Source organism: Triticum dicoccoides, chromosome 4B, assembly GCF_002162155.2.
Source record: "Triticum dicoccoides isolate Atlit2015 ecotype Zavitan chromosome 4B, WEW_v2.0, whole genome shotgun sequence".
Classification (NCBI taxonomy): domain Eukaryota; kingdom Viridiplantae; phylum Streptophyta; class Magnoliopsida; order Poales; family Poaceae; genus Triticum; species Triticum dicoccoides.
Window position 1 is genome coordinate 520,937,796 of NC_041387.1, and position 19,908 is coordinate 520,957,703.

General features: G+C 43.2%; 2 protein-coding genes across 4 annotated transcripts; one reads left to right on the plus strand and one right to left on the minus strand.

The window, feature by feature from the left end:
- Positions 1-5,523: 5,523 nt before the first annotated feature.
- Positions 5,524-9,108, plus strand: LOC119291208 (GDP-mannose transporter GONST3-like). 3 transcript variants are annotated; one of them, XM_037569919.1, is made up of 3 exons: positions 5,524-5,876; positions 6,734-6,817; positions 7,739-9,108. In XM_037569919.1, the coding sequence occupies exons 2-3, from the start codon at positions 6,788-6,790 to the stop codon at positions 8,828-8,830; spliced, it is 1,122 nt and encodes a 373-aa protein (XP_037425816.1). In that variant the 5' UTR covers positions 5,524-5,876; positions 6,734-6,787; the 3' UTR covers positions 8,831-9,108. The 3 variants fall into 3 exon arrangements, with proteins under 3 accessions (XP_037425816.1, XP_037425818.1, XP_037425817.1); XM_037569920.1 differs by lacking the exon at positions 5,524-5,876 and adding an exon at positions 6,353-6,370; XM_037569921.1 differs by lacking the exon at positions 6,734-6,817 and having other exon boundaries at positions 5,525-5,876.
- A 2,184-nt stretch (positions 9,109-11,292) lies between these two features.
- LOC119291209 (mitotic checkpoint protein BUB3.2-like) lies at positions 11,293-18,970 on the minus strand. The gene is made up of 9 exons (XM_037569924.1): positions 18,682-18,970; positions 18,437-18,567; positions 16,897-16,979; positions 15,503-15,769; positions 14,744-14,819; positions 12,177-12,257; positions 12,012-12,090; positions 11,829-11,929; positions 11,293-11,740 (listed from the first exon to the last, which is right to left on the minus strand). Exons 1-9 carry the CDS (start codon positions 18,814-18,816, stop codon positions 11,656-11,658), a joined length of 1,038 nt encoding a protein of 345 aa, XP_037425821.1. The 5' UTR covers positions 18,817-18,970; the 3' UTR covers positions 11,293-11,655.
- Positions 18,971-19,908: the final 938 nt, after the last annotated feature.

A 19,908-nucleotide genomic window follows, 5' to 3' on the forward strand; every position in this document is an offset into this window, starting at 1 on the left:
CGCAACGCTCACTGTTCATCCCAGAGGCAGCATCGATCGGCTTCAGTTAGCATCAGTAGCGAAGGAATCGCTCGATCGGGTTCAGTTAATAGCCATCAATCGATCGCTCGGGTTCAGTAACGCGTAGCCTGCAGTGTTCAGTTAGAGCCCAACGCCTCGCTCGGGTTCAGTTAGAGCCAATGCCTCGCACACACGCGTGTACGTGTACGAGAGAAACGCGCATCGCTCGGCCCCCGACCTCACCATAACCGGCAACTCCCCGAAATTTTCTTCGCCCTCGCTTCTACCACGGTTTTTTACGTCATGGATGGTCCAAAGAATGTCATGCAGCTACGTCTCCGACCCGCCCAGGAAGAAAAGCCCATTTTTTGTCATGATTTTTTGTCATAGAAGTAGGAGCCCACCACATCTATGATGATACCGGGTTTTGTCACAATTATCGTCATAGAAGTGTCATATGTATGACAGGAAAAAAATCGTTCGGCCCAAAATGTCACGGATGTGTCTTTTTTTTGTAGTGGATGTTCATGCACCCTTGAAGAGTGGTCTATTTCTGTTGATTCTTGATTGTGATGATACACATATTCATAATATTGATGCCAAAAGATGCAAAGTTGATAATGATAGTGCAACTTATTTGTGGCACTAACGTTTGGGTCATATCAGTGTAAAGCGCATGAAGAAACTACATAAAGATGGACTTTTGGAATCACTTGATTATGAATCATTTGATACTTGCGAACCGTGCCTTATGGGCAAGATGACTAAAACTCCGTTCTCCGGAACAACGGAACGAGCTACTGACTTATTGGAAATAATATATATCAATGTGTGCAATCCAATGAGTGTTGATGCTCATGGCGGGTACCGTTATTTTCTGACGTTCACAGATGATTTGAGCAGATATGGATATATCTACTTAATGAAACACAAGTCTGAAACGTTTGAAAAGTTCAAAGAATTTCAGAGTGAAGTGGAGAATCATTGTAACAAGAAAATAAAGTTTCTACAATTTGATCGTGGAGGAGAATATTTGAGTTACGAATTTGACCTTCATTTAAAACAATGTGGAATAGTTTCACAGCTCATGCCACCTGGAAAACCACAACGTAATGGTGTGTCCGAACATCGTAACTGCACTTTATTGGATATGGTGCAATCTATGATGTCTCTTATCGATTTACCACTATCGTTTTGGGGTTATGTATTAGAGATAGCTGCATTCACTTTAAACAGGGCACCGTCAAAATCCGTTGAGACGACACCGTATGAACTGTGGTTTGGTAGCAAACCTAAGCTGTCATTTCTTAAAGTTTGGGATGCGATGCTTATGTCAAAAGGCTTCAGCCCGATAAGCTCGAACCCAAATCGGAGAAATGTGTCTTCATAGGATACCCTAAGGAAACAACTGGGTACACCTTCTACCACAAGTCTGAAGGCAAGATTTTTGTTGCTAAGAACGGAACCTTTCTAGAGAAGGAGTTTCTCTCGAAAGAAGTGAGTGGGACGAAAGTAGAACCTGATGAGGTAATTCTACCTGCTCTCAATTTGGAAAGTAGCTCATCCGAGAAATATGTTCATGTGATGCCTACACCAACTAGAGAGGAAGTTAACGATAAAGATCATGAAACTACAGATCAAGTTGCTACAGAACCTCGTAGGTCTGGCAGATCACGATTCGCACCAGACGAACCTATGAACTATGAAGAAGCTATGATGAGCCCAAATTCTGATAAATGGCTTGAGGCCATGAAATCTGAGATAGGATCCATGTATGAGAACAAAGTGTGGACTTTGGTGGATCTGCCCGATGATCGGCGACCCATAGAGAATAAATGGATCTTCAAGAAGAAGACTAACGCTGATGGTAATGTTACTGTCTATAAAGCTCGACTTTTTGCAAACGGTTTTCGACAAGTTCAAGGAGTTGACTATGATTCTCACCCATAGCGATGCTTAAGTATGTCCGAATCATGTTAGCAATTGCCGCATTTTATGATTATGAAATCTGGCAAATGGACGTCAAAACTGCATTTCTTAATGGATTCCTTAAAGAAGAGTTGTATATGATGCAACCAGAAGGTTTTATCGATCCTAAAGGTGCTAACAAAGTGTGCAAGCTCCAGCGATCCATTTATGGACTGGTGCAAGCATCTCGGAGTTGGAATATACGCTTTGATGAGGTGATCAAAGCATATGGTTTTATACATACTTTTGGAGAAGCCTGTATTTACAGGAAAGTGAGTGGGAGCTCTATAGCATTTTTAATATTATATGTGGATGACATATTGTTGATTGGAAATGATATAGAATTTCTGAATAGCATAAAAGGATACTTGAATAAGAGTTTTTCAATGAAAGACCTTGGTGAAGCTGCTTACATATTGGGCATCAAGATCTATAGAGATAGATCAAGTCGCTTGATAGGACTTTCACAAAGCACATACCTTGATAAAGTTTTGAAGAAGTTCAAAATGGATCAGTCAAAGAAAGGGTTCTTGCCTGTGTTACAAGGTGTGAAGTTGAGTTAGACTCAACGCCCGACCACTGCAGAAGATAGAGAGAAAATGAAAGTCATTCCCTATGCTTCAGCCATAGGTTCTATCATGTATGCTATGCTATGTACCGGACCTGGTGTGTGCCTTGCTATAAGTTTATCAGGGAGGTACCAAAGTAATCCAGGAGTGGATCACTAGACAGCAGTCAAGAACATCCTAAAGTACCAGAAAAGGACTAGGGATATGTTTCTTGTTTATGAAGGTGACAAAGAGCTTGTCGTAAATGGTTACGTCGATGCTAGCTTTCACACTGATCTGGATGACTCTAAGTCACAATCCGAATACGTATTTTTATTGAATGGTGGAGTTGTTAGTTGGTGCAGTTCCAAATAGAGCGTCGTGGCGGGATCTATGTGTGAAGAAAACTACATAGCTGCTTCAGAAGCAGCAAATGAAGGAGTCTGGATGAAGGAGTTCATATCCGATCTAGGTGTAATACCTAGTCCACCGGGTCCAATGAAAATCTTTTGCGACAATACTGGAGCAATAGCCTTGGCGAAGGAATCCAGATTTCACAAAAAGACCAAACACATCAAGAGACACTTCAACTCCATCCGAGATTTGGTGAAGGAGGGAGACATAGAGATTTTCAAAATACATACGGATCTGAATGTTGCAGACCCATTAACTAAGTCTCTTCCACGAGCAAAACATGATCATCACCAAGACTCCGTGGGTGTTAGATTCATTACAATGTAATCTACATTATTGACTCTAGTGCAAGTGGGATACTGAAGGAAATATGCCCTAGAGGCAATAATAAAGTTGTTTTTTTATATTTCCTTATTCATGATAAATGTTTATTATTCATGCTAGAATCGTATTAACCGGAAACTTGATACATGTGTGAATACATAGACAAAACAATGTGTCCCTAGTATGCCTCTACTAGACTAGCTCGTTGATCAAAGATGGTTAAGTTTCCTAGACATGGAAATGAGTTGTCATTTGATAACGGGATCACATCATTAGTGGAATGATGTGATGGACAAGACCCATCCATTAGCTTAGCATATTGATCATTCAGTTTTATTGCTACTGCTTTCTTCGTGTCAAATATATATTCCTCCGACTATGAGATTATGCAACTCCCGGACACCTTAGGAATGCCTTTTGTGCTATCAAACGTCACAACGTAACTGGGTGATTATAAAGATGCTCTACAGGTATCTCCGAAGGTGTTTGTTGGGTTGGCATAGATCGAGATTAGGATTTGTCACTTCGAGTATCGGAGAGGTATCTCTGGGCCCTCTCGGTAATGCACATCATATGAAGCCTTGCAAGCAATGTGACTGATGAGTTAGTTACGACATGATGCACTACGGAATGAGTAAAGAGACTGGCTGGTAACGAGATTGAACTAGGTATCAAGATACGGACGATCGAATCTCAGGCAAGTAACATACTGATGACAAAGGGAATAGCTATATTGACATTGCGGTTCGACCGATAAAGATCTTCATAGAATATGTGGAAACCAATATGAGCATCCAGGTTCCGCTATTCGTTATTAACCAAAGAGGTGTCTCAGTCATGTCTACATAGTTCTCGGACCCATAGGGTCCGCACGCTTAACGTTCAATGATGATTGGTATTATATGAGTTATGTGTTTTGGTGACCGAAGGTTGTTCGGAGTCCCAGATGAGATCATGGACATGACAAGGAGTCTCGAAATGGTTGAGAGGTAAATATTGATATGTTGGAAGGTTATGTTCGGACACCGGAAGGGTTTCGGGAAGTTTTAGATGTTTTTCAGAGTACCATGAGGTTACCGGAACCCCCCGAGGAATTGTTGGGCCAACATGGGCCATAGGAGAGAGGGGAGGCAGCCCACAAGGGGTGGTCGCGCCCCCCTCCCATAGGGAGTCCGAATTGGACTAGGGGAGGGGCCGCGCCCCCCTTTCCTTTTCCCCTTCCCTCTCCCTACCCAGTTTATTATAGAAGCCTAACCACAATTATTTTATTAGAAGCCTACTTGTTCTTGGGATTTTAGAATAAGCTGGCTGGGGGTAGCTTATTCCGGCTTATTCTAGAAGACAGAAAAAGAACTTGCTCTTAATAGTACGATTTTCCTATGACTCAAATCAAACGAAAAGAAACGCTAGAAATAAACCGTCTTTGCTCTTTCTATCATAGTGGAAAATAAACCGTCTTGTGTCACATATAATAATATATGAAATGCTTGATGCACATGATCAATCCGTAAAGCGGATTGTCATCAACACAAAAACCAACTAGAGAGGGATATGCCCTAACAACAATAAACCAAATAATTATCAATAAATTCACGCCCCATATGCCTATCTTTGGTAAAACCTGATACCTATCTTTAGTAACCCAATAAATAGCAATAAACTCACGCCTCATATAAGCAAATATAAGTATCAATCAGTCTCTTATATTTGGTAACCCAATAAATCATATTAATCGTGGACACATACCTATTTTATCGGTTCTAAAAAATAGCTAAAAAATATGTATTCTATAGCCAATACACAATCTTAATTTTTTTTTCTATTTGCTTTGCATCAAGATATGCCCTGTATGATCATCTTATCATGTTAAAAAAATATTTGGCCCTATTACAACGCATGGGCACATACCTAGTTTAATGGGGAAAAAAACTAGAGAATGATGACTACGAAAACTAAAAAAAAGTAGTAATAATAAGATAATTTCCACAAAATTATGCAGATATCCCGTGAAACGGCTTTTACGGAAAGCTTTTCGAGGGAGCTATTTGGAGTTGATGACTCGCTGAACAGTTAACATTGCTTGATTGGAAGGTGGCTCGGCGTGGTTGCGCTTGCGCGGCTCGGGCACGAGATCCGGCGGATCTCCCTCGTGCCGAAGCTGAAACGGAAGGCAATAAAAAATGAACAGAGACGGCATCCCGGTCCCCGCCGGGCGGCCGGTTCGGCCGTCCTGCCGTTCGTCGCTACGGTCGAGCCAAACGAGCGCCTCGAGATCTGCTCCTTCCCGCCTCTCCCGGGTCAGAAGTCGGAGCTGGCTTCATCCCCATTCCCCGGAATCACTTCCTTCCCGTTCGGTGCACCCCCGCTCCAAATCCCAAACCCCACGCGATCGCGCGCCCAATCACTCGAGGCGATCCCTCGTTGACCCTCCCCAGCGTCCAGATCCGGCGAGCGCCGTCTCAAAAGCATCACCCGAACCCCTCGATAAATCGCCACGCCACCACCCCGCGGTTCAGTCGGCAGCACCCCTGCTCTTCGCTCGACCCCTCCACCCGCTCTCCCTCCTCGACCGCCGGCGGACCCGTCCAGGAGCGGAGCATGTGACTTCGACCACAAACGAAGGTGAGCCGCCTCCGGCGAGGTTCTCTTCCCATCCCCGTCCCCCTTCTGAATCTCAAACTCGATCTTGCCTGGTGGTTACAGTCGCGACGTGTTCCGCTTCGCCACGAAGCCGCTGAAAACTGTAGTGGATATTCCGTGGTCCTGACCGGCGGCTTGCCTCCACCTAACGATCTCGAGTTCCTCCTCTCCGAATCATTTGATGCCATTGCTGCCGTCACATGTATGCATGTTTCAGCGACTAACTCCAGCGCTTCAATCATAATCATGGCGCGTCGCAGCAGTCGGTTTAGCTGGCTCGATCGCGAGGCCCTCGTCAGCAGATAGCGAGCGAACACCCCGTGTGCCTGCAGCCACTTTTTTAACTTGCGTCTTGGAGGCATAGGGGCGGGGCTGTCACGTCGCGGTGGTTGAGGGGCATCTCTTCTTCCAGTTGAGTTCGCCTCTCCCCACTGGCTGCGCGGGGTGGGGGGAAGAAGCTTCCCTGTCTTCCTGAGGTAATGCGTCGCTATGCTAATTTTGTTTCCTTGTGGGCAACTGGCTAGCACGTTGCATGATTGCGACCACGTCTTGATTGACTTGGCCAAACCGCTTAGGTGTTGTGCTGAATATTCTTGCACAATTTTCTTACCCGTTCTCCGATCTGATGGCCACTGGCTGAGGCGCTTGTGACGTGCTCCTACCATGTTTGACTCACATGCCGAACATGGCCGTCGTGGGCAAATGGATCGTTGTGTGTGGCCACCTTATATGAGAGCTTATTAGCTGATTGGCCTTAGCTTAGCCTAGGTGGTTGTTGCATACTGGTCTTCGTTCCTCCTTTGCCACCTTAAGCCCTGACCCTCGGCTTTGTTTAAAAGGATACATGCTTCGTTGCTAGAGCGCTTGCTGTTGTTGGATTTGGGCTCGGGATCATGGCTCCTGCTCGGGTTGGCCGGTTCCAGGTATTGCTTCTTCTTCGCTTGGTTTTTCTTCAGTTCTGATGAAATTGTTTCTTGGTTGGCATGGTTGATATGCTACTAGATCTTTCATGAAGTGTTTCTTTCTTAGTGCTGCTATTGTTTCCTCTTCTTCCTTTGACCCTTTTCTTGGAAGCTGAAACCTGTTATAGTACTTGTCTGTTTCCTTTTTTGGTTTCGGCCTTGACCTGCTCGAGTCTTTACCATGATTAACCTCAAAAGTTTGCTGAAGATCAAAGGAGAACATATGGAGGTGCACAGTCAGCACAATTAGATCAATTTCTAAGGAGTAGTTTTGTACTTTATAGCAATATATAAGAGGACGATTGTTTGCTAGAGACAATTATAGGAAGTGCACAATTAGAAAGTCGAGGTGTCCCGTCTGTAAAGTTTCTCCATATTTGTCAGGATCATTCAATCATCACTTTTTTTCTTGGGTTCAGAAAATCAGCTTTGGTTGCTTGTACCTTATGGATCATGCCTTTGAACTATTTTTTCTCTGAAATATATGGCGTTCGCAAATAGGTGCATCCTCAAAGAGAGATTGTTCGTTCAAAGTCAATGCTACCTTAAATTCAGCAAAAATATGTTGATTCTTTTCAGTTGCACGAGTTACTGGGTTTTAGAAGTAAAGCAGATAATTATGTTCATCAGAACTACTAATGTTCACTCACCTTGTACAAATTATGTATGGAATCTGATTCAAGACCCAGATCCAGGGGCAGGATAGAGTATAGGTGGGGGGGGGGGTCATGAAGGTGTAACCATATCTCTGCACAAAATATTTTAGTGCTTCTCTGCTCTGTCAGTTACTACATCTGTATATGACATTTAACTGTCTGGGGCTACTCCACTTGCTTTTTGCATGACTTTCATAGTTACTAAATTTATTTTAAATTGTTTCAGATGTCTAATCTCTCAGAGCCCTCAAAAGAAGATGGTTCAATCGAGAAAACTGGAGCTTGGAATAACACATGGAGCACTCTTCTGCGCCATGCTTCGGTCTATGGTGTGGCTGCTGGTTATTGTCTGTCAGCATCTCTGCTCTCCATTATCAACAAATGGGCAATCATGAAGTTTCCCTACCCTGGAGCACTGACAGCTTTACAGTACCTCACTAGTGTTGCTGGAGTTCTCCTGTGTGGACAGCTAAAGCTTATTGAGCCAGATAGGCTGAATTTGAGGACCATGTGGAAGTTCCTACCTGCTGCTGTTATGTTCTACATCTCAATCTTCACAAACAGCGAGCTCCTGATGCATGCCAATGTGGACACTTTCATCGTGTTTCGGTCTGCTGTGCCGATATTTGTGGCCATTGGGGAGACACTTTACCTCCACCAACCATGCCCATCATTCAAGACATGGCTCTCACTCTCCACTATACTTGGTGGAAGTGTGATATATGTTTTCACTGATAACCAGTTCACCCTGACTGCTTACAGCTGGGCGATAGCCTATCTAGCGAGCATGTCTATTGATTTCGTGTACATCAAGCACGTTGTCATGACCATCGGGTTGAACACATGGGGTCTTGTGCTCTACAACAACCTTGAGGCTCTGCTGTTGTTTCCCCTTGAGCTCCTTATAATGGGAGAGTTTAATCAGATGAAGGTGGACAGCTCCAAGATGACAACAAACTGGCTATCGTTCGACGTGGTCCTTCCTGTTGCTCTGTCATGCCTGTTCGGGTTATCTATATCCTTCTTTGGATTTTCCTGCAGACGGGCCATCTCTGCTACTGGATTTACGGTGCTCGGTATAGTGAACAAGCTCCTGACCGTCGTGATCAATCTGCTTATCTGGGACAAGCATGCGTCCCTTGTGGGGACAATTGGGCTTTTGATATGCATGTCTGGTGGTGTTCTCTACCAGCAATCGGCCACAAAGCCCAAGGTGCCCAAGATCGAGCCAAAGGAAGAGGACGATGAAGAGGGGCAGAATTTGCTGCAGATTCAGCCCGGGCATGAGAGCAACCCAAGTCAAAAGCATTCCTCATAAGCTTACTTTACCTTCCCTCGACAACCCATTCGTGGTATACCTCAGATGAGAAATCTTGAACATGCTGTAGAACATCGGCGTTTCAAGAGAAACTAAATTTCATTCTACAATACCTTTGTTATTGTATACTGTTTTTCATTGGTTAGACAGGATTGTGGTGGTGGTGTAGGGTACCAGACACCTCAACATACTAGGGTCGAATCCCCTGTATACTGAACCATGTATGCTATTTACCATATTCCAGAAATACAATGGATGTACTTATTCGCTTCGCGGCATAAGTTTTTTCTTTTCCTTTGTGGGTGAAGGAAAAAATTTCTGACATCATCATTCATCAGTATTAGTCACGGTTCATGAATAGGTAGATGTACTCTGACGCCTTATGCAAGTCTGAAACTTTTGATTTTGTTAGTCTTGTTGGTTGGCCAGTTATATTGTACTTCCTCCGTTTGGGTGTAAAAGGTCTGGTTTTGTAGATGGCAACCTGTCTGCTGCTAGCCACCTTGCCAAAAAGTTGCACATTTTGTTCGAGCCAAATGTCGGAGTACATAGATAGAGGACTGCCATGAGGTTGAACTTGACCTGTCATCTCATTAACTGCTGTCCCTGCTACATGTCGGAACCTAATCAGTTTGAGAAGACTCAGAAGAGTCACTCCGTCAAAAGGGTGGCAGATCGTTTCCGGTTGTTGACAATGCGGTTGGCGCTGCAGCCATCCACATTGAAGCATATTGCATGTCCAACATGGGTTGCAAAGGGCAAGCTAGGGTGCTAGGCGAAAAGTTTCGCTTGGAGATGGGCTCGCAAAGACAAAAGTGTAAACCGCTTGGGTGAGATGCACACACCTTCCACAAATTAAATACGGAGTACTCCCTGTCGTGGTTCTAAGTCTGACAGTAGAATAGGGGGTAGGTATGAAGAGGCAAGATCCTAGCTATGGAGCAGTTGTGCACACAAGTGTTTTACGAGTTCAGGCCCTTCTCGGAGGAAGTAACAGCCCTACGTCTCGGAGCCCGGAGGCGGTCGACTGGATTATATGTGTGAGAGTTACAGGGGTGCGAACCCTTCTACCAGTGGAGGGGGGTGGCTTATATAGAGGACGCCAAGACCCCAGCCAGCCCACGTAGCGGAGGGTTAAAGTACATTAAGGTCCGGCGTTACTGGTAACGCCTTACATAAAATGTCATCATGATCATAAAGACTACTTAATTACAGACCGTTTGGATTCGGAGTAGATCTTGAACTCCTGGTCGAGTGAGTCTTCTTGATCGAGTGTCTTCAGATTGGTCGAGTGTCTTCTAGTCCATCGAGTGGAGTTCCTCTTGATCGACTGGAAGACGGCTTCTTCTAAAAGATGTCCTTGAGGAGGGTACCTTGGACAGGTTCATGACCCTACCCTAGATACATGACTTCATCACTCCCTCCGTCCGAAAATACTTGTCCTATAAATGGACAAAATGGATGTATCTATAACTAAAATAAGTCTAGATGTACTTTTGGACGAAGGGAGTAGCGCTTAGGGCACGTTTGGTTATTTACATCATTTTTGGCATGGCTGAGCTAATGCAGGCTCTAAACCATGTTCTGTGGTTCATTTGATTGCAAAACCAGAGATTGCATTAGAGCAGAAACACTAGCATGGTGTTTGGTTACATGTCAGCACTCCCCCAAACTACATCTGTTTGGTTACGTATGGATCAACGGTTTAATACCACCTCTTCAATATTCCGGTTACATAAGCAGGGCGGGCCGGCAAAATCCGGAGCCCTGTGCGAAACTAAAAAATGGGGCCTATCTCACTAGAAGAAATAAACTATCAAGGAATTATAATATATGTGATATAATTTCTTAAATAATAATTTGATATATAAATAAAGAATTAGGAGAATAGGAGTAGAATTAGGAGTAGAAGCCAGCGGTATTCCTCTCTGACGGAGAACAATAGACTGCAAGTTGATAGGGCTAAATGTGCCGAGGAGAAAGGGAGCCGAACGATCACCAAAGAGGAGACATATATATCACCCATTTGACCCCAAAAAAAAAAACACTTACTCAAACGCACGTATAAGTTTTTCATGTGGCAACACACGGGTATTTTGCTAACATATAACAGATTCCTGCGAGTGTTCATTCCAACAACTAGCTCACTATATTTTCTTTTGAGAAATCTCACGTATTATTATCTATCATCTATAGCCAATCTAATAATCCATTATAGTTTCAAAAAAAAAATCCATTATAGTTAGCTATAGAGGTATACCACACAATTTATACCTGGCCCACCTCATTAACTTACAGAGTTTGTTGAAGTCTATGCCATGTCATGACTATAAATTACAGCATCCTTATCTTCTTTCTTCTCCCTCTCTACTTAACACAAATCTGTTGTGGCAACTCCTATAGCTCGCTTACATCATTTTATTATACTTGCTCCAACAACTGATTAGTTCAAATTTTGTTCGTACCGCCCACAAGTGCGACAGATTTAGCCTCTTTTATGATATAGTATATACTAAAGTTGCAAGACTAAATCGACTATACATAAGCTAAATAAAAAAGCAACAGTTTCTGTATCAAAATATAAAACGAATACGACCACTCCCAAGCAACTCTTTCTAGACATTAATACATGCGAAACAACAGAGAAATGGTCAGATATACTGCAATCTGACTCCAACATAGAGAAGGGATTCCGTCAACTAATGCAATTGACACTAAAAGGTGAACTAGATAAAGAAACGCCTCTCATTTGCTCCCTGCATAATGTCTTCTCCAGACAACACACCTGATGCATTTGACTGCCTTCTGGCGAAATGATTGCAGCACTACTGGGGTGCGGCCAATGCCTTGGGCTTCGGCTTAACCTCCACTTCATTCACCCCACGGATAAATATTGCATCAGGCTCGTGGCTGGAAATTGCAAAAGAACCGGTAGGTCAACTCTATGTTCTGTAAATGAGTAGTGACAGAAAATTTGCAGGCAAAGTTCGGTTTTTACGGTTTCTCTCCCTCTTCGTAACCATAGCTTGATGCCACAGCAAGCAGATGCCCATCCTTGCTGAACGACAGAGCAGCAATGCTTGACGCGTACTTTGAATACTGCGACCAAAGTATAAGATCATGAATACCCAGGCCACTTCAGATAATCGTGTTCCCAAAGCAAAACTTATCACTCAGTTACCTGATACAATCTCTTCTTGTTTGTGCCATCCCACACATTCACAAATCCATCATGGCCTCCAGTGGCAAATGTGCCGTATCTGCACACAATACATAACAATGCAAGAAACTGAGAACAGATAATCCTATGAGAGATCACCAAGAAAATTAAACACTGAAACTTTACATTGGGTGGAATGCAATGGCATTGACAGGATAAACAGTGTCCCTGCCAGATTCAGATTTCCGGTGACACTTGAAAGCATACCTGAAAAGGAAATTAACCTATGAGTAAGCAAGTATTTTAAACTGGACAGTCAGTGACACCATAGTTCAGTGTAGGTTGCATAGGAAAGTAGGCGGATTGTATCTTTGAGTTAGGAACTTTGCAGGAAAGGGGTGAGCACTGCAGAGTGATTGCCAATGCACAACTAAAGGCTAGGTTATAGTGTCGAACCGTTGACTGCCAGTTTTACATTAAAATGGTATGACATATGAGCTTGCTCGCTTGAATAATGTTTGATCATATGGAAAGTCAAGGTCACTATACTGCCTTTTACCAACACAAAGCAGAATTAAAAAAACTAAAACTCTAAGCAAACAATCCAGGTTGGAGCCTTGTAGTTTATGCTACCACTGGTGATGAACAAGTTTGACCACCCGCCGCTATGGTCCAGTACGTTGACATCTGGCGTCGGCTCCGTCACACTCCCCTCCCGGCTGCCCCTGATGTGATTCATTGGCGTTGGACTGCCTCGGGACAGTTCTTGACTAGATCCTGCTACGACGCGTTATTGCTGGGTGCCACACAGACCCCGCATTGGCACCTCACGTGAAAGATGTGGGCACCTTTGCATGTTAAGATCTTCATCTGGCTCACCCTCCAGAACAGATGCTGCACTGCAGACCGCCTTGCCCGTAGGTGCCTCCCCCATGCCGACCGGTGCGTCCTTTGCGACCAGGAGACTGAGGACATTTGGCACATCCTCGTGGGTTGCTCCTTCTCCCAGCAGGCCGTCAGGTGGCATGAGATCCTTTCCTGGTGTTGTACCACGGCAGACCATCCCCATCCAGAGCTGCCCTTCTTGGACTGATGGACGGTCTCTTGCAACCATGCCCCCCCCCCCCTCCCTTCTGCCTTGCGCAAGGGGCTCTCCTTGCTTCTGCTGCTGACAGCTTGGTGGCTTTGGAAGCATCGGAATGGATGCGTCTTCGATGGCTTGACGCCCTCCATTGCACATCTTTTTCGAACTATCGAGGAGGAAGCTAGAATTTGGGCTAGAGCTGGAGCCAGGGGGCTCAACCTACTGTTACCCGAGACGTAGACTTTATATCTGTAGGGCTGAGCATCCCTTTTTCTTGTTCTGCTCATGCACTCATGCGCTCGCAACCACACCAGATTGTGTGCATGGTTGCACCTTGTAATTGTTTCACTCTCCTATCAATGAAATGACATGAAAAAGAAAACAAGTCTGACCACTCTTTTTGGTGTTCCGCATTTCTAATATAAATAAAAGGTGTGTTGTATCTTGGTGGGATTGTGGACACGGTTACCCTCAAGATATCAAGCCAGCTAGAGCGAAGTGCCTACTTGGTTGGCTGAGTGTGTTGAACACACCACTATCCACTCAGGCTCATAACTGGGACATACCTGCCTGACCACCTCTCCCATCACTGAATGCCTGAGCTCCTACGAAAATTCTGACAAAAACTTAAAGGCAGCTAAGACTGCCACGGAAAGGTACTTATGGTAGAGGGAGTAAAGTTCCATTATGATGTGTCAAACACCATTTGAGTTTGAATTTGAAATTGCCGTAAAACAGTGCACATTTTAGCCACACAAAATTTTAGTTATTATAATTTCCATGTTGAATTTGTAGCCCAGCCCAAAGTGATTTACTCTGTATCACCTACATATTGTTTGAACTAGATATGACCTGCATGAAAGGAAAGGATGACAAAATACTACTCCCTTCATTCCCTTAAGGTAGATAGACTTGTTTATTTTTTTGGTAAAATTTCCATTACTGAAGACGTTGGGCTACTTTAGCACTAAACCTGCCAAAAATACCACAAAGTCACACACACACACGCTGCAACTGAATTCTCCGCCTTCCACACTGGCCTTTAGTGCTACGGAACCATTTGCTTCTCTTGCCATAAATCCCACATCCACGCATAAATGGAGAAATCAATTGGTTTTGCATGTGCCCAACAAAGCAATTACGGCTCATATTGGCCAAAAGTCCGAACTTATGGAAAGGGCTAGGCAATCCACATATACACTTCAACAACCCCTCTCACGTGTGATGCGGAAAGTCAACACGTGGATAGACTCAGAGGTATGGCTTAAGAGGCCTATACGTGGACAAAGGGGGGCGGCAGCAATTTTTGGATAAATTGCGAAAGCCAGGACTTGAACTCAAGACTTTGGTCTCCGATGGAAAGGGCTAGGCAATCCACATATACACTTCAATAATAACTACTCAAACATGCGATTAACCAGGGGTAAAAAGGTCAAAATCTGCTTGGCCTTAACAAAACAAATTTCACACCCTCGTTCGAGGAACGGAGGGAGTAAGATACAATCAAATACATTACCAAGCTACAGAAGCTAAAGAAGTTCTTCATCGGTTAATTAAACTGTGTTATGCTCCAAGAAACGGATATTAAAAATCATTGAAGCAAGTGTGAATATAAAATGATTACAAATACATAAGCAGATATCTTGAACCCATGGTGCTGAAAACATACTTTTTAGATTGTGCAGACTCGGAAAGGTCGAAGAACTCCATAGAGACTCGTCCTTCGACAGAACTTAGAGCATACCCTGAAGCAAGCAGGATTTCAGAAGGTTAACTATATAGAGAGAGACAGAGAAAGAGATTAATCCAAACCAAGGCTGCTTGAGCTGCATAACTGTTGCAGTTCATACATTACTCTGGTAAGCATACTGATGACTACAGCCGCTTATGTATTGGTACTTACTAAGGTTCAAAAGTCAAAACACAGTCATTACATTTTCCTGAGTGGCACTAACCATATAACTGCATAGCTCATTCCTATTTTTTGTGCTTGTATGGGTAAATTTAAGTACTTGGAGCCTGCTTTGTAATGTTCAAAATCATGTGTTAGCTGCATCTAGCACTAATATTGTACCACTATATACATAAACTCTTCGTTTTTGTAATAAATTTTAACCTGGAGGAGCGTATTCCATAAGATTCAAATCAAAATCTACAGAACGAAGCTTAGCTTATGCAATTCAGGTTCATAATTTTTCTCGTGTGCTCACTTGAAAGATTGAATTTATAACGCATATAGAATAACAGAAGCTCAAGCACAACCGAAGAGACCTAGGGCAGCTTTCAAAAGAAAGCACAAATATTGCGGTTTATCAAAAGCAACCACATGACGATAATGTACACAACGTTTCTTTACGGTTGAAATGAGGGTGACAATGGGAAAAATGCAGTCATGCAGTGCAACTACAGTAAAGAGAGAACAAGTTACCTGTTCCATTGGGGAAACATCGGACACAGCGTGTTTGATATTTCAAAGAGGATTCCCTTTTTTGCTCAGGTTGAGACATATTGCGCAAATCATAAATACTGACATGTCTTCCTGCTGTTGCAACAACCAACCTATTTCCTACCAGTGACATAGAATATACACGCTCTGGTTGAGCATATGTCCCAACAAGTGTACGCTCTGGTCCGCTAACTCCTCTGGGATCCCAGCATTTAATTGTCTTGTCCCAGCTGCCAGTTATGACTTGGCCTAAATGGATAAATATACAGACTGAAAGTCAAATTCTTATTCTGTTCATGTACCAAATTATCTCACACTAGCCAGATAATAGTTTTGGAAATCATTTTAGACAATATTTGGCATAACCTACAAATATTTAGAACAACATTTAAAAATTAGTAAGCAATACTTGCCCAGTCTGTCTTGCAGTCAGGATCAATGAATATAGGCCTGGAACATTTGCTTTTACCCTTTTCTTGTATGAAATATTTGGCATACATAGAATTTCCATGTCCTGTCTGTTTTAGTTAAATCATCTTGTACAAATTCAAACATAAGAACTTTCTTCATATTTTTAAAATGTGTTTCTCAGTAAATTTATTGTAATAGTTTGTATGTCGTTCAAATCACAAAAAGTTCAAACACAAACATATATGGTACTAGACGATTCAACTAAAACAAAATTCCCATGAATTTCCAATCCCCTTATTGAAACTTGTAGAAGGGTTTCTTTGTCAACCATGAACATATATAAATGACAACAACTCTCATGAGTCCCGATCAGAAAAAAAAACTCTCATGAGAGTGAACCCCACAGAATAATGGAAAATTCAAATTCTCAAAAACATTGCCCTTAAATTAAGGCCAATGGAGGCTACACTGACGTACTCAAGTTTATAGGTGGCAATTCGAAGTGAACAAATACCAGCCAAATATTCCAACACACAACAGGACAAACCAAATCAATACTAGGCCAAGTAGACATGACTATGTAGAAGAAAGATATTTCCAGGTATCATAATGTACAATGAAATGGATATCCCCTGAACATCCATCCAAATGGATAAAGCAATGTCAAGAAGCCAGATAGCATGAAAAGGCCGTATAATCAAAGTGAAAATTAGAAACTAAGATCATTCTATACAAGATTAGATGTGCAAAATATACAGTCATTAAGAATAAAACATGAATTCAGTTAGCAATGTGCTTTGTGTACTGATCTCTGAGAAAATCAACTGCATCCATAATGATGATATGATTAATGCTGTAAATAACCTTTGGTTTTACTGAATCAATTTGCATCAGTATTTGTACGGAAAATGTTCATCCAAAAACATAAATGCAAGAGCAATCCAATAGGATGTAGTTACAAGTACCTGCAGCATAAGAGTACTCCACACAGCGAACTGGAGCATCATGACGCCCCAGAACATCCTCCTTTGACGAAGTAAATGATAATCTGGGATAGTTATTTGAGCATGTTTCTTTTAGTCTTACTAAATCTTGACATAACTGATAATAAGAGGAGGGAATCAACAATAAATTTTTGATTCACAAACAACATTCAGATAGTAATGTCGCTACTCTTGCCTGCCAGCATTCAATTGACAACAAATCAAAATATGGGCACATTGCTCGTAAGTCTTACATGAAGCACTCAAATTAAGACTCATGCACCACTAATAATCTTAAGGGGGACTGGACATGTGTGATTCCGCAACAAGGTCTAATCAGCATACAATTTATATAATGATCAGGACCCAGGACTCATCAACCCTTGAGATGTTGAGCAAGAGTCTTCGTCACCATGCGTCTTTTTCTAGCGACGCGTCGCAGCAGGTGCCTTGACCCCCACAGGAGGGTGGGATGATCCAATTTTTACTCTTTCGACGATGCAGTCGTTGTGTGTTTGTTTGGCTCAAGCCATGGCCCCCTCGTGGGTTTGTATCCATGTGTGTGCTCTTGAGCCATGGCCCTTTCGTGGGTTTGTGTGTTTGTTCGGCTCTTGAGTCACGGCCCCCGCATGGGTTTGTATCCGTGAGTGTGCACTTGAGTCATGGCCAGTTGGCCACGTGTGTGTGTATGTGTGTGTGTGTGTGCGTGTGCGCGCGCACGCCCATGTTTCTGCACGTTGAACTTCTTTTGCAAACTTAATCACTTCACTCTTTCTTTGTAGTTAAGTGATAATGTTTGGCATAGCCGCCTTTCCAAGCGAGTCTCTGGGATCTCCTGTAAAACCCCATCTAAAGACAGGCAGATGCCTCTTTTACAAAATATATTAATTTAAAGTTTATAATTCTCCACAGATATAACATATCTACAGCCCTATCTTGTAATTTGTGTACTACCAATAACTTGCTAAGTGCTAAGTAGCACGAACAGATAAAAACATTGAAGTAAATCAGAGTTACTAAATGACAGTTAGTGAAATTGCTTCTCTATATGCGCTTCCCACCTTATGGCGCTGGAACTAGTATATGTGGCAACATACATGCACCGGATGCAGTGGCGGAGCTACGTTCGGGCCAGCCTGTGCAGCGGCCCGCCCAACATTTGATATTAATACACTATGCATATACTTGTGAGGCCTTAAAACATGAGTCCACTGCCTATTTTCTCCGGTTAGGCCCTCCCAGCCCGCCCAGGATTGGGCTTCAAGCTCCGCCACTGACCGGATGCACGGGTATATCCAAGCAACGAGGTCCCTTTCATAGATTGTTTTTACAACACGAACCTTATAGAGAGCGTTCACCAAAAATAAAAAATGAATCATATCGCTTCATCACGAAGGAAACACGGCCTAGGCATCCCGTACTGGTTGCAGATCTATAACCCAATCGATTATACGAACGGCCCTGTCAACTCCACAAATCGAATGCAAAAGGCGCAGAAACCACAAAACACAACAGCCCTCACCTCCGAACGGTGTGGTCGGCGCCAGCGCTAAACCCGGAGGAGTCGTCGTGGAAGCAGCAGTCGAGCACAGGCCCGGGGTGCGCGAACTCCCCTTTGAGCAGGTTCGCCTCGGCGTCGTACAGCCGAACCGTCTGGAACAGAGCTCAGGCGCCCAAACCAGGTCAGATCGGCCAGATCAGGCGGCTAGGGTTTATCACGCCTTGCCGGAACAGAGGAACGGAGGGGGGGAGCGCGCGGCGGCTCACCTTGTCCCAGGAGGAAACGAGGAGGTGGTCGCTGTGGTTGGAGAAGCGGAGGTTGGAGATGCCGTCCGACGGCGGGTTGGCGAGCTCCCTGCCGCTGCCCATAGCTGAGGCTGCTGCGCCGGGTGCGTCACTCATGGTGGGAGGGGGGAGGAAAAGGAATCGGGTCGGGTATTTGGTGCAGGGGGGCGGAAACGGTGGGGGGATTCGAAATTTGAATCCAGAACGGGCGGAGCGAGGAGAACGGGAGGGCGGCGCGGAACGGGGAACGGAGGCAGCGGGAGGAAAAAGAAGGCTGGAGAAGATGCCATTGCGTCATGGCCTGGACTTTTCCTCTTTATTTTTTAGCACATCGTGGACTTTTCCTAGAGAGAGCTTCGGCGCGCATGTATCCGCTTTGTGGCCCGGCCCAGCAATTCGCCACGCTGGCTCGCTCCTTCCAAATATAAGTGTTTCCTAGAGAATCTCTCGTTCGATCGGATTTTTTTTTGCTCGCTTCCTTTTTACGTTCGTCCCCATTTGTTGTCGGTCTGAACTCTGCAGTCTCAGAGAACACCTACTAAAAAAATATAAGAGCGTTTAAATCACAGAGGGAGTATTTTTTCTGTCAGTTTTAAATTTTCTGGTGAAATAAAAAAAACAGTATGTGTTTTACAAAATGTTCATGAATGTGGAAAATGTTCATGTAATTCAAAAAAATTGGCGGAATTTGAAGGAAAAAGAACATGGAATTTGAATGATGTTTATGAAAGATTTTCAAAAAAATGCACAATTTGAAAACAAAATCATAGTTTGAAAAAATCATGAACTTGAAAAAGTTCATAAATTTTTTAAAAAATCGTGAATTTGAAAAAATATATAACATTTAAAGAAGGTTTGTGAATTTGAAAAGGTGTTCATGAATCTAAAAAAAGTTCTCAATTTGAAACAAGTTTATAAAGAAAAAGGTTCACATATTGGAAAAAGGTTTGTGAATTTAAGAAACTTTAAATATTTGAAAAGGTTCATGAATTTGAAAAAAAACACGAATTTGAAAGGTTCACAAATTTGGAACAAATTCAGGGATATGGAAAAGGTTCACAAAATTAAATAATGTACACAAATTTGAGAAAAAAAATCTGAATTTCAGAAGAAAAAAAATGAAATTCACAAAAGTTTCACGCAATATGAAATGAAAAGAATGAAAAGGAAAAAAAAGCCGAACAAAAACCGGGTGAAAACACAGATCGA

What these genes read in the sequence shown, in the direction of transcription:
- LOC119291209 (XM_037569924.1), bottom strand. Translation starts at nt 18,816, where the DNA reads ATGAGTGACGCACCCGGCGCAGCAGCCTCAGCTATGGGCAGCGGCAGG. An exon ending in TCGTTTCCTCCTGGGACAAG is followed by an intron (nt 18,568 to 18,681) that starts GTGAGCCGCCGC and finishes GCTCTGTTCCAG; the next exon opens with ACGGTTCGGCTGTACGACGC. An exon ending in GCCGACCACACCGTTCGGAG is followed by an intron (nt 16,980 to 18,436) that starts GTGAGGGCTGTT and finishes TAACTATCCCAG; the next exon opens with ATTATCATTTACTTCGTCAA.
- LOC119291208 (XM_037569919.1), top strand. Translation starts at nt 6,788, where the DNA reads ATGGCTCCTGCTCGGGTTGGCCGGTTCCAG. An exon ending in CTCGGGTTGGCCGGTTCCAG is followed by an intron (nt 6,818 to 7,738) that starts GTATTGCTTCTT and finishes AAATTGTTTCAG; the next exon opens with ATGTCTAATCTCTCAGAGCC.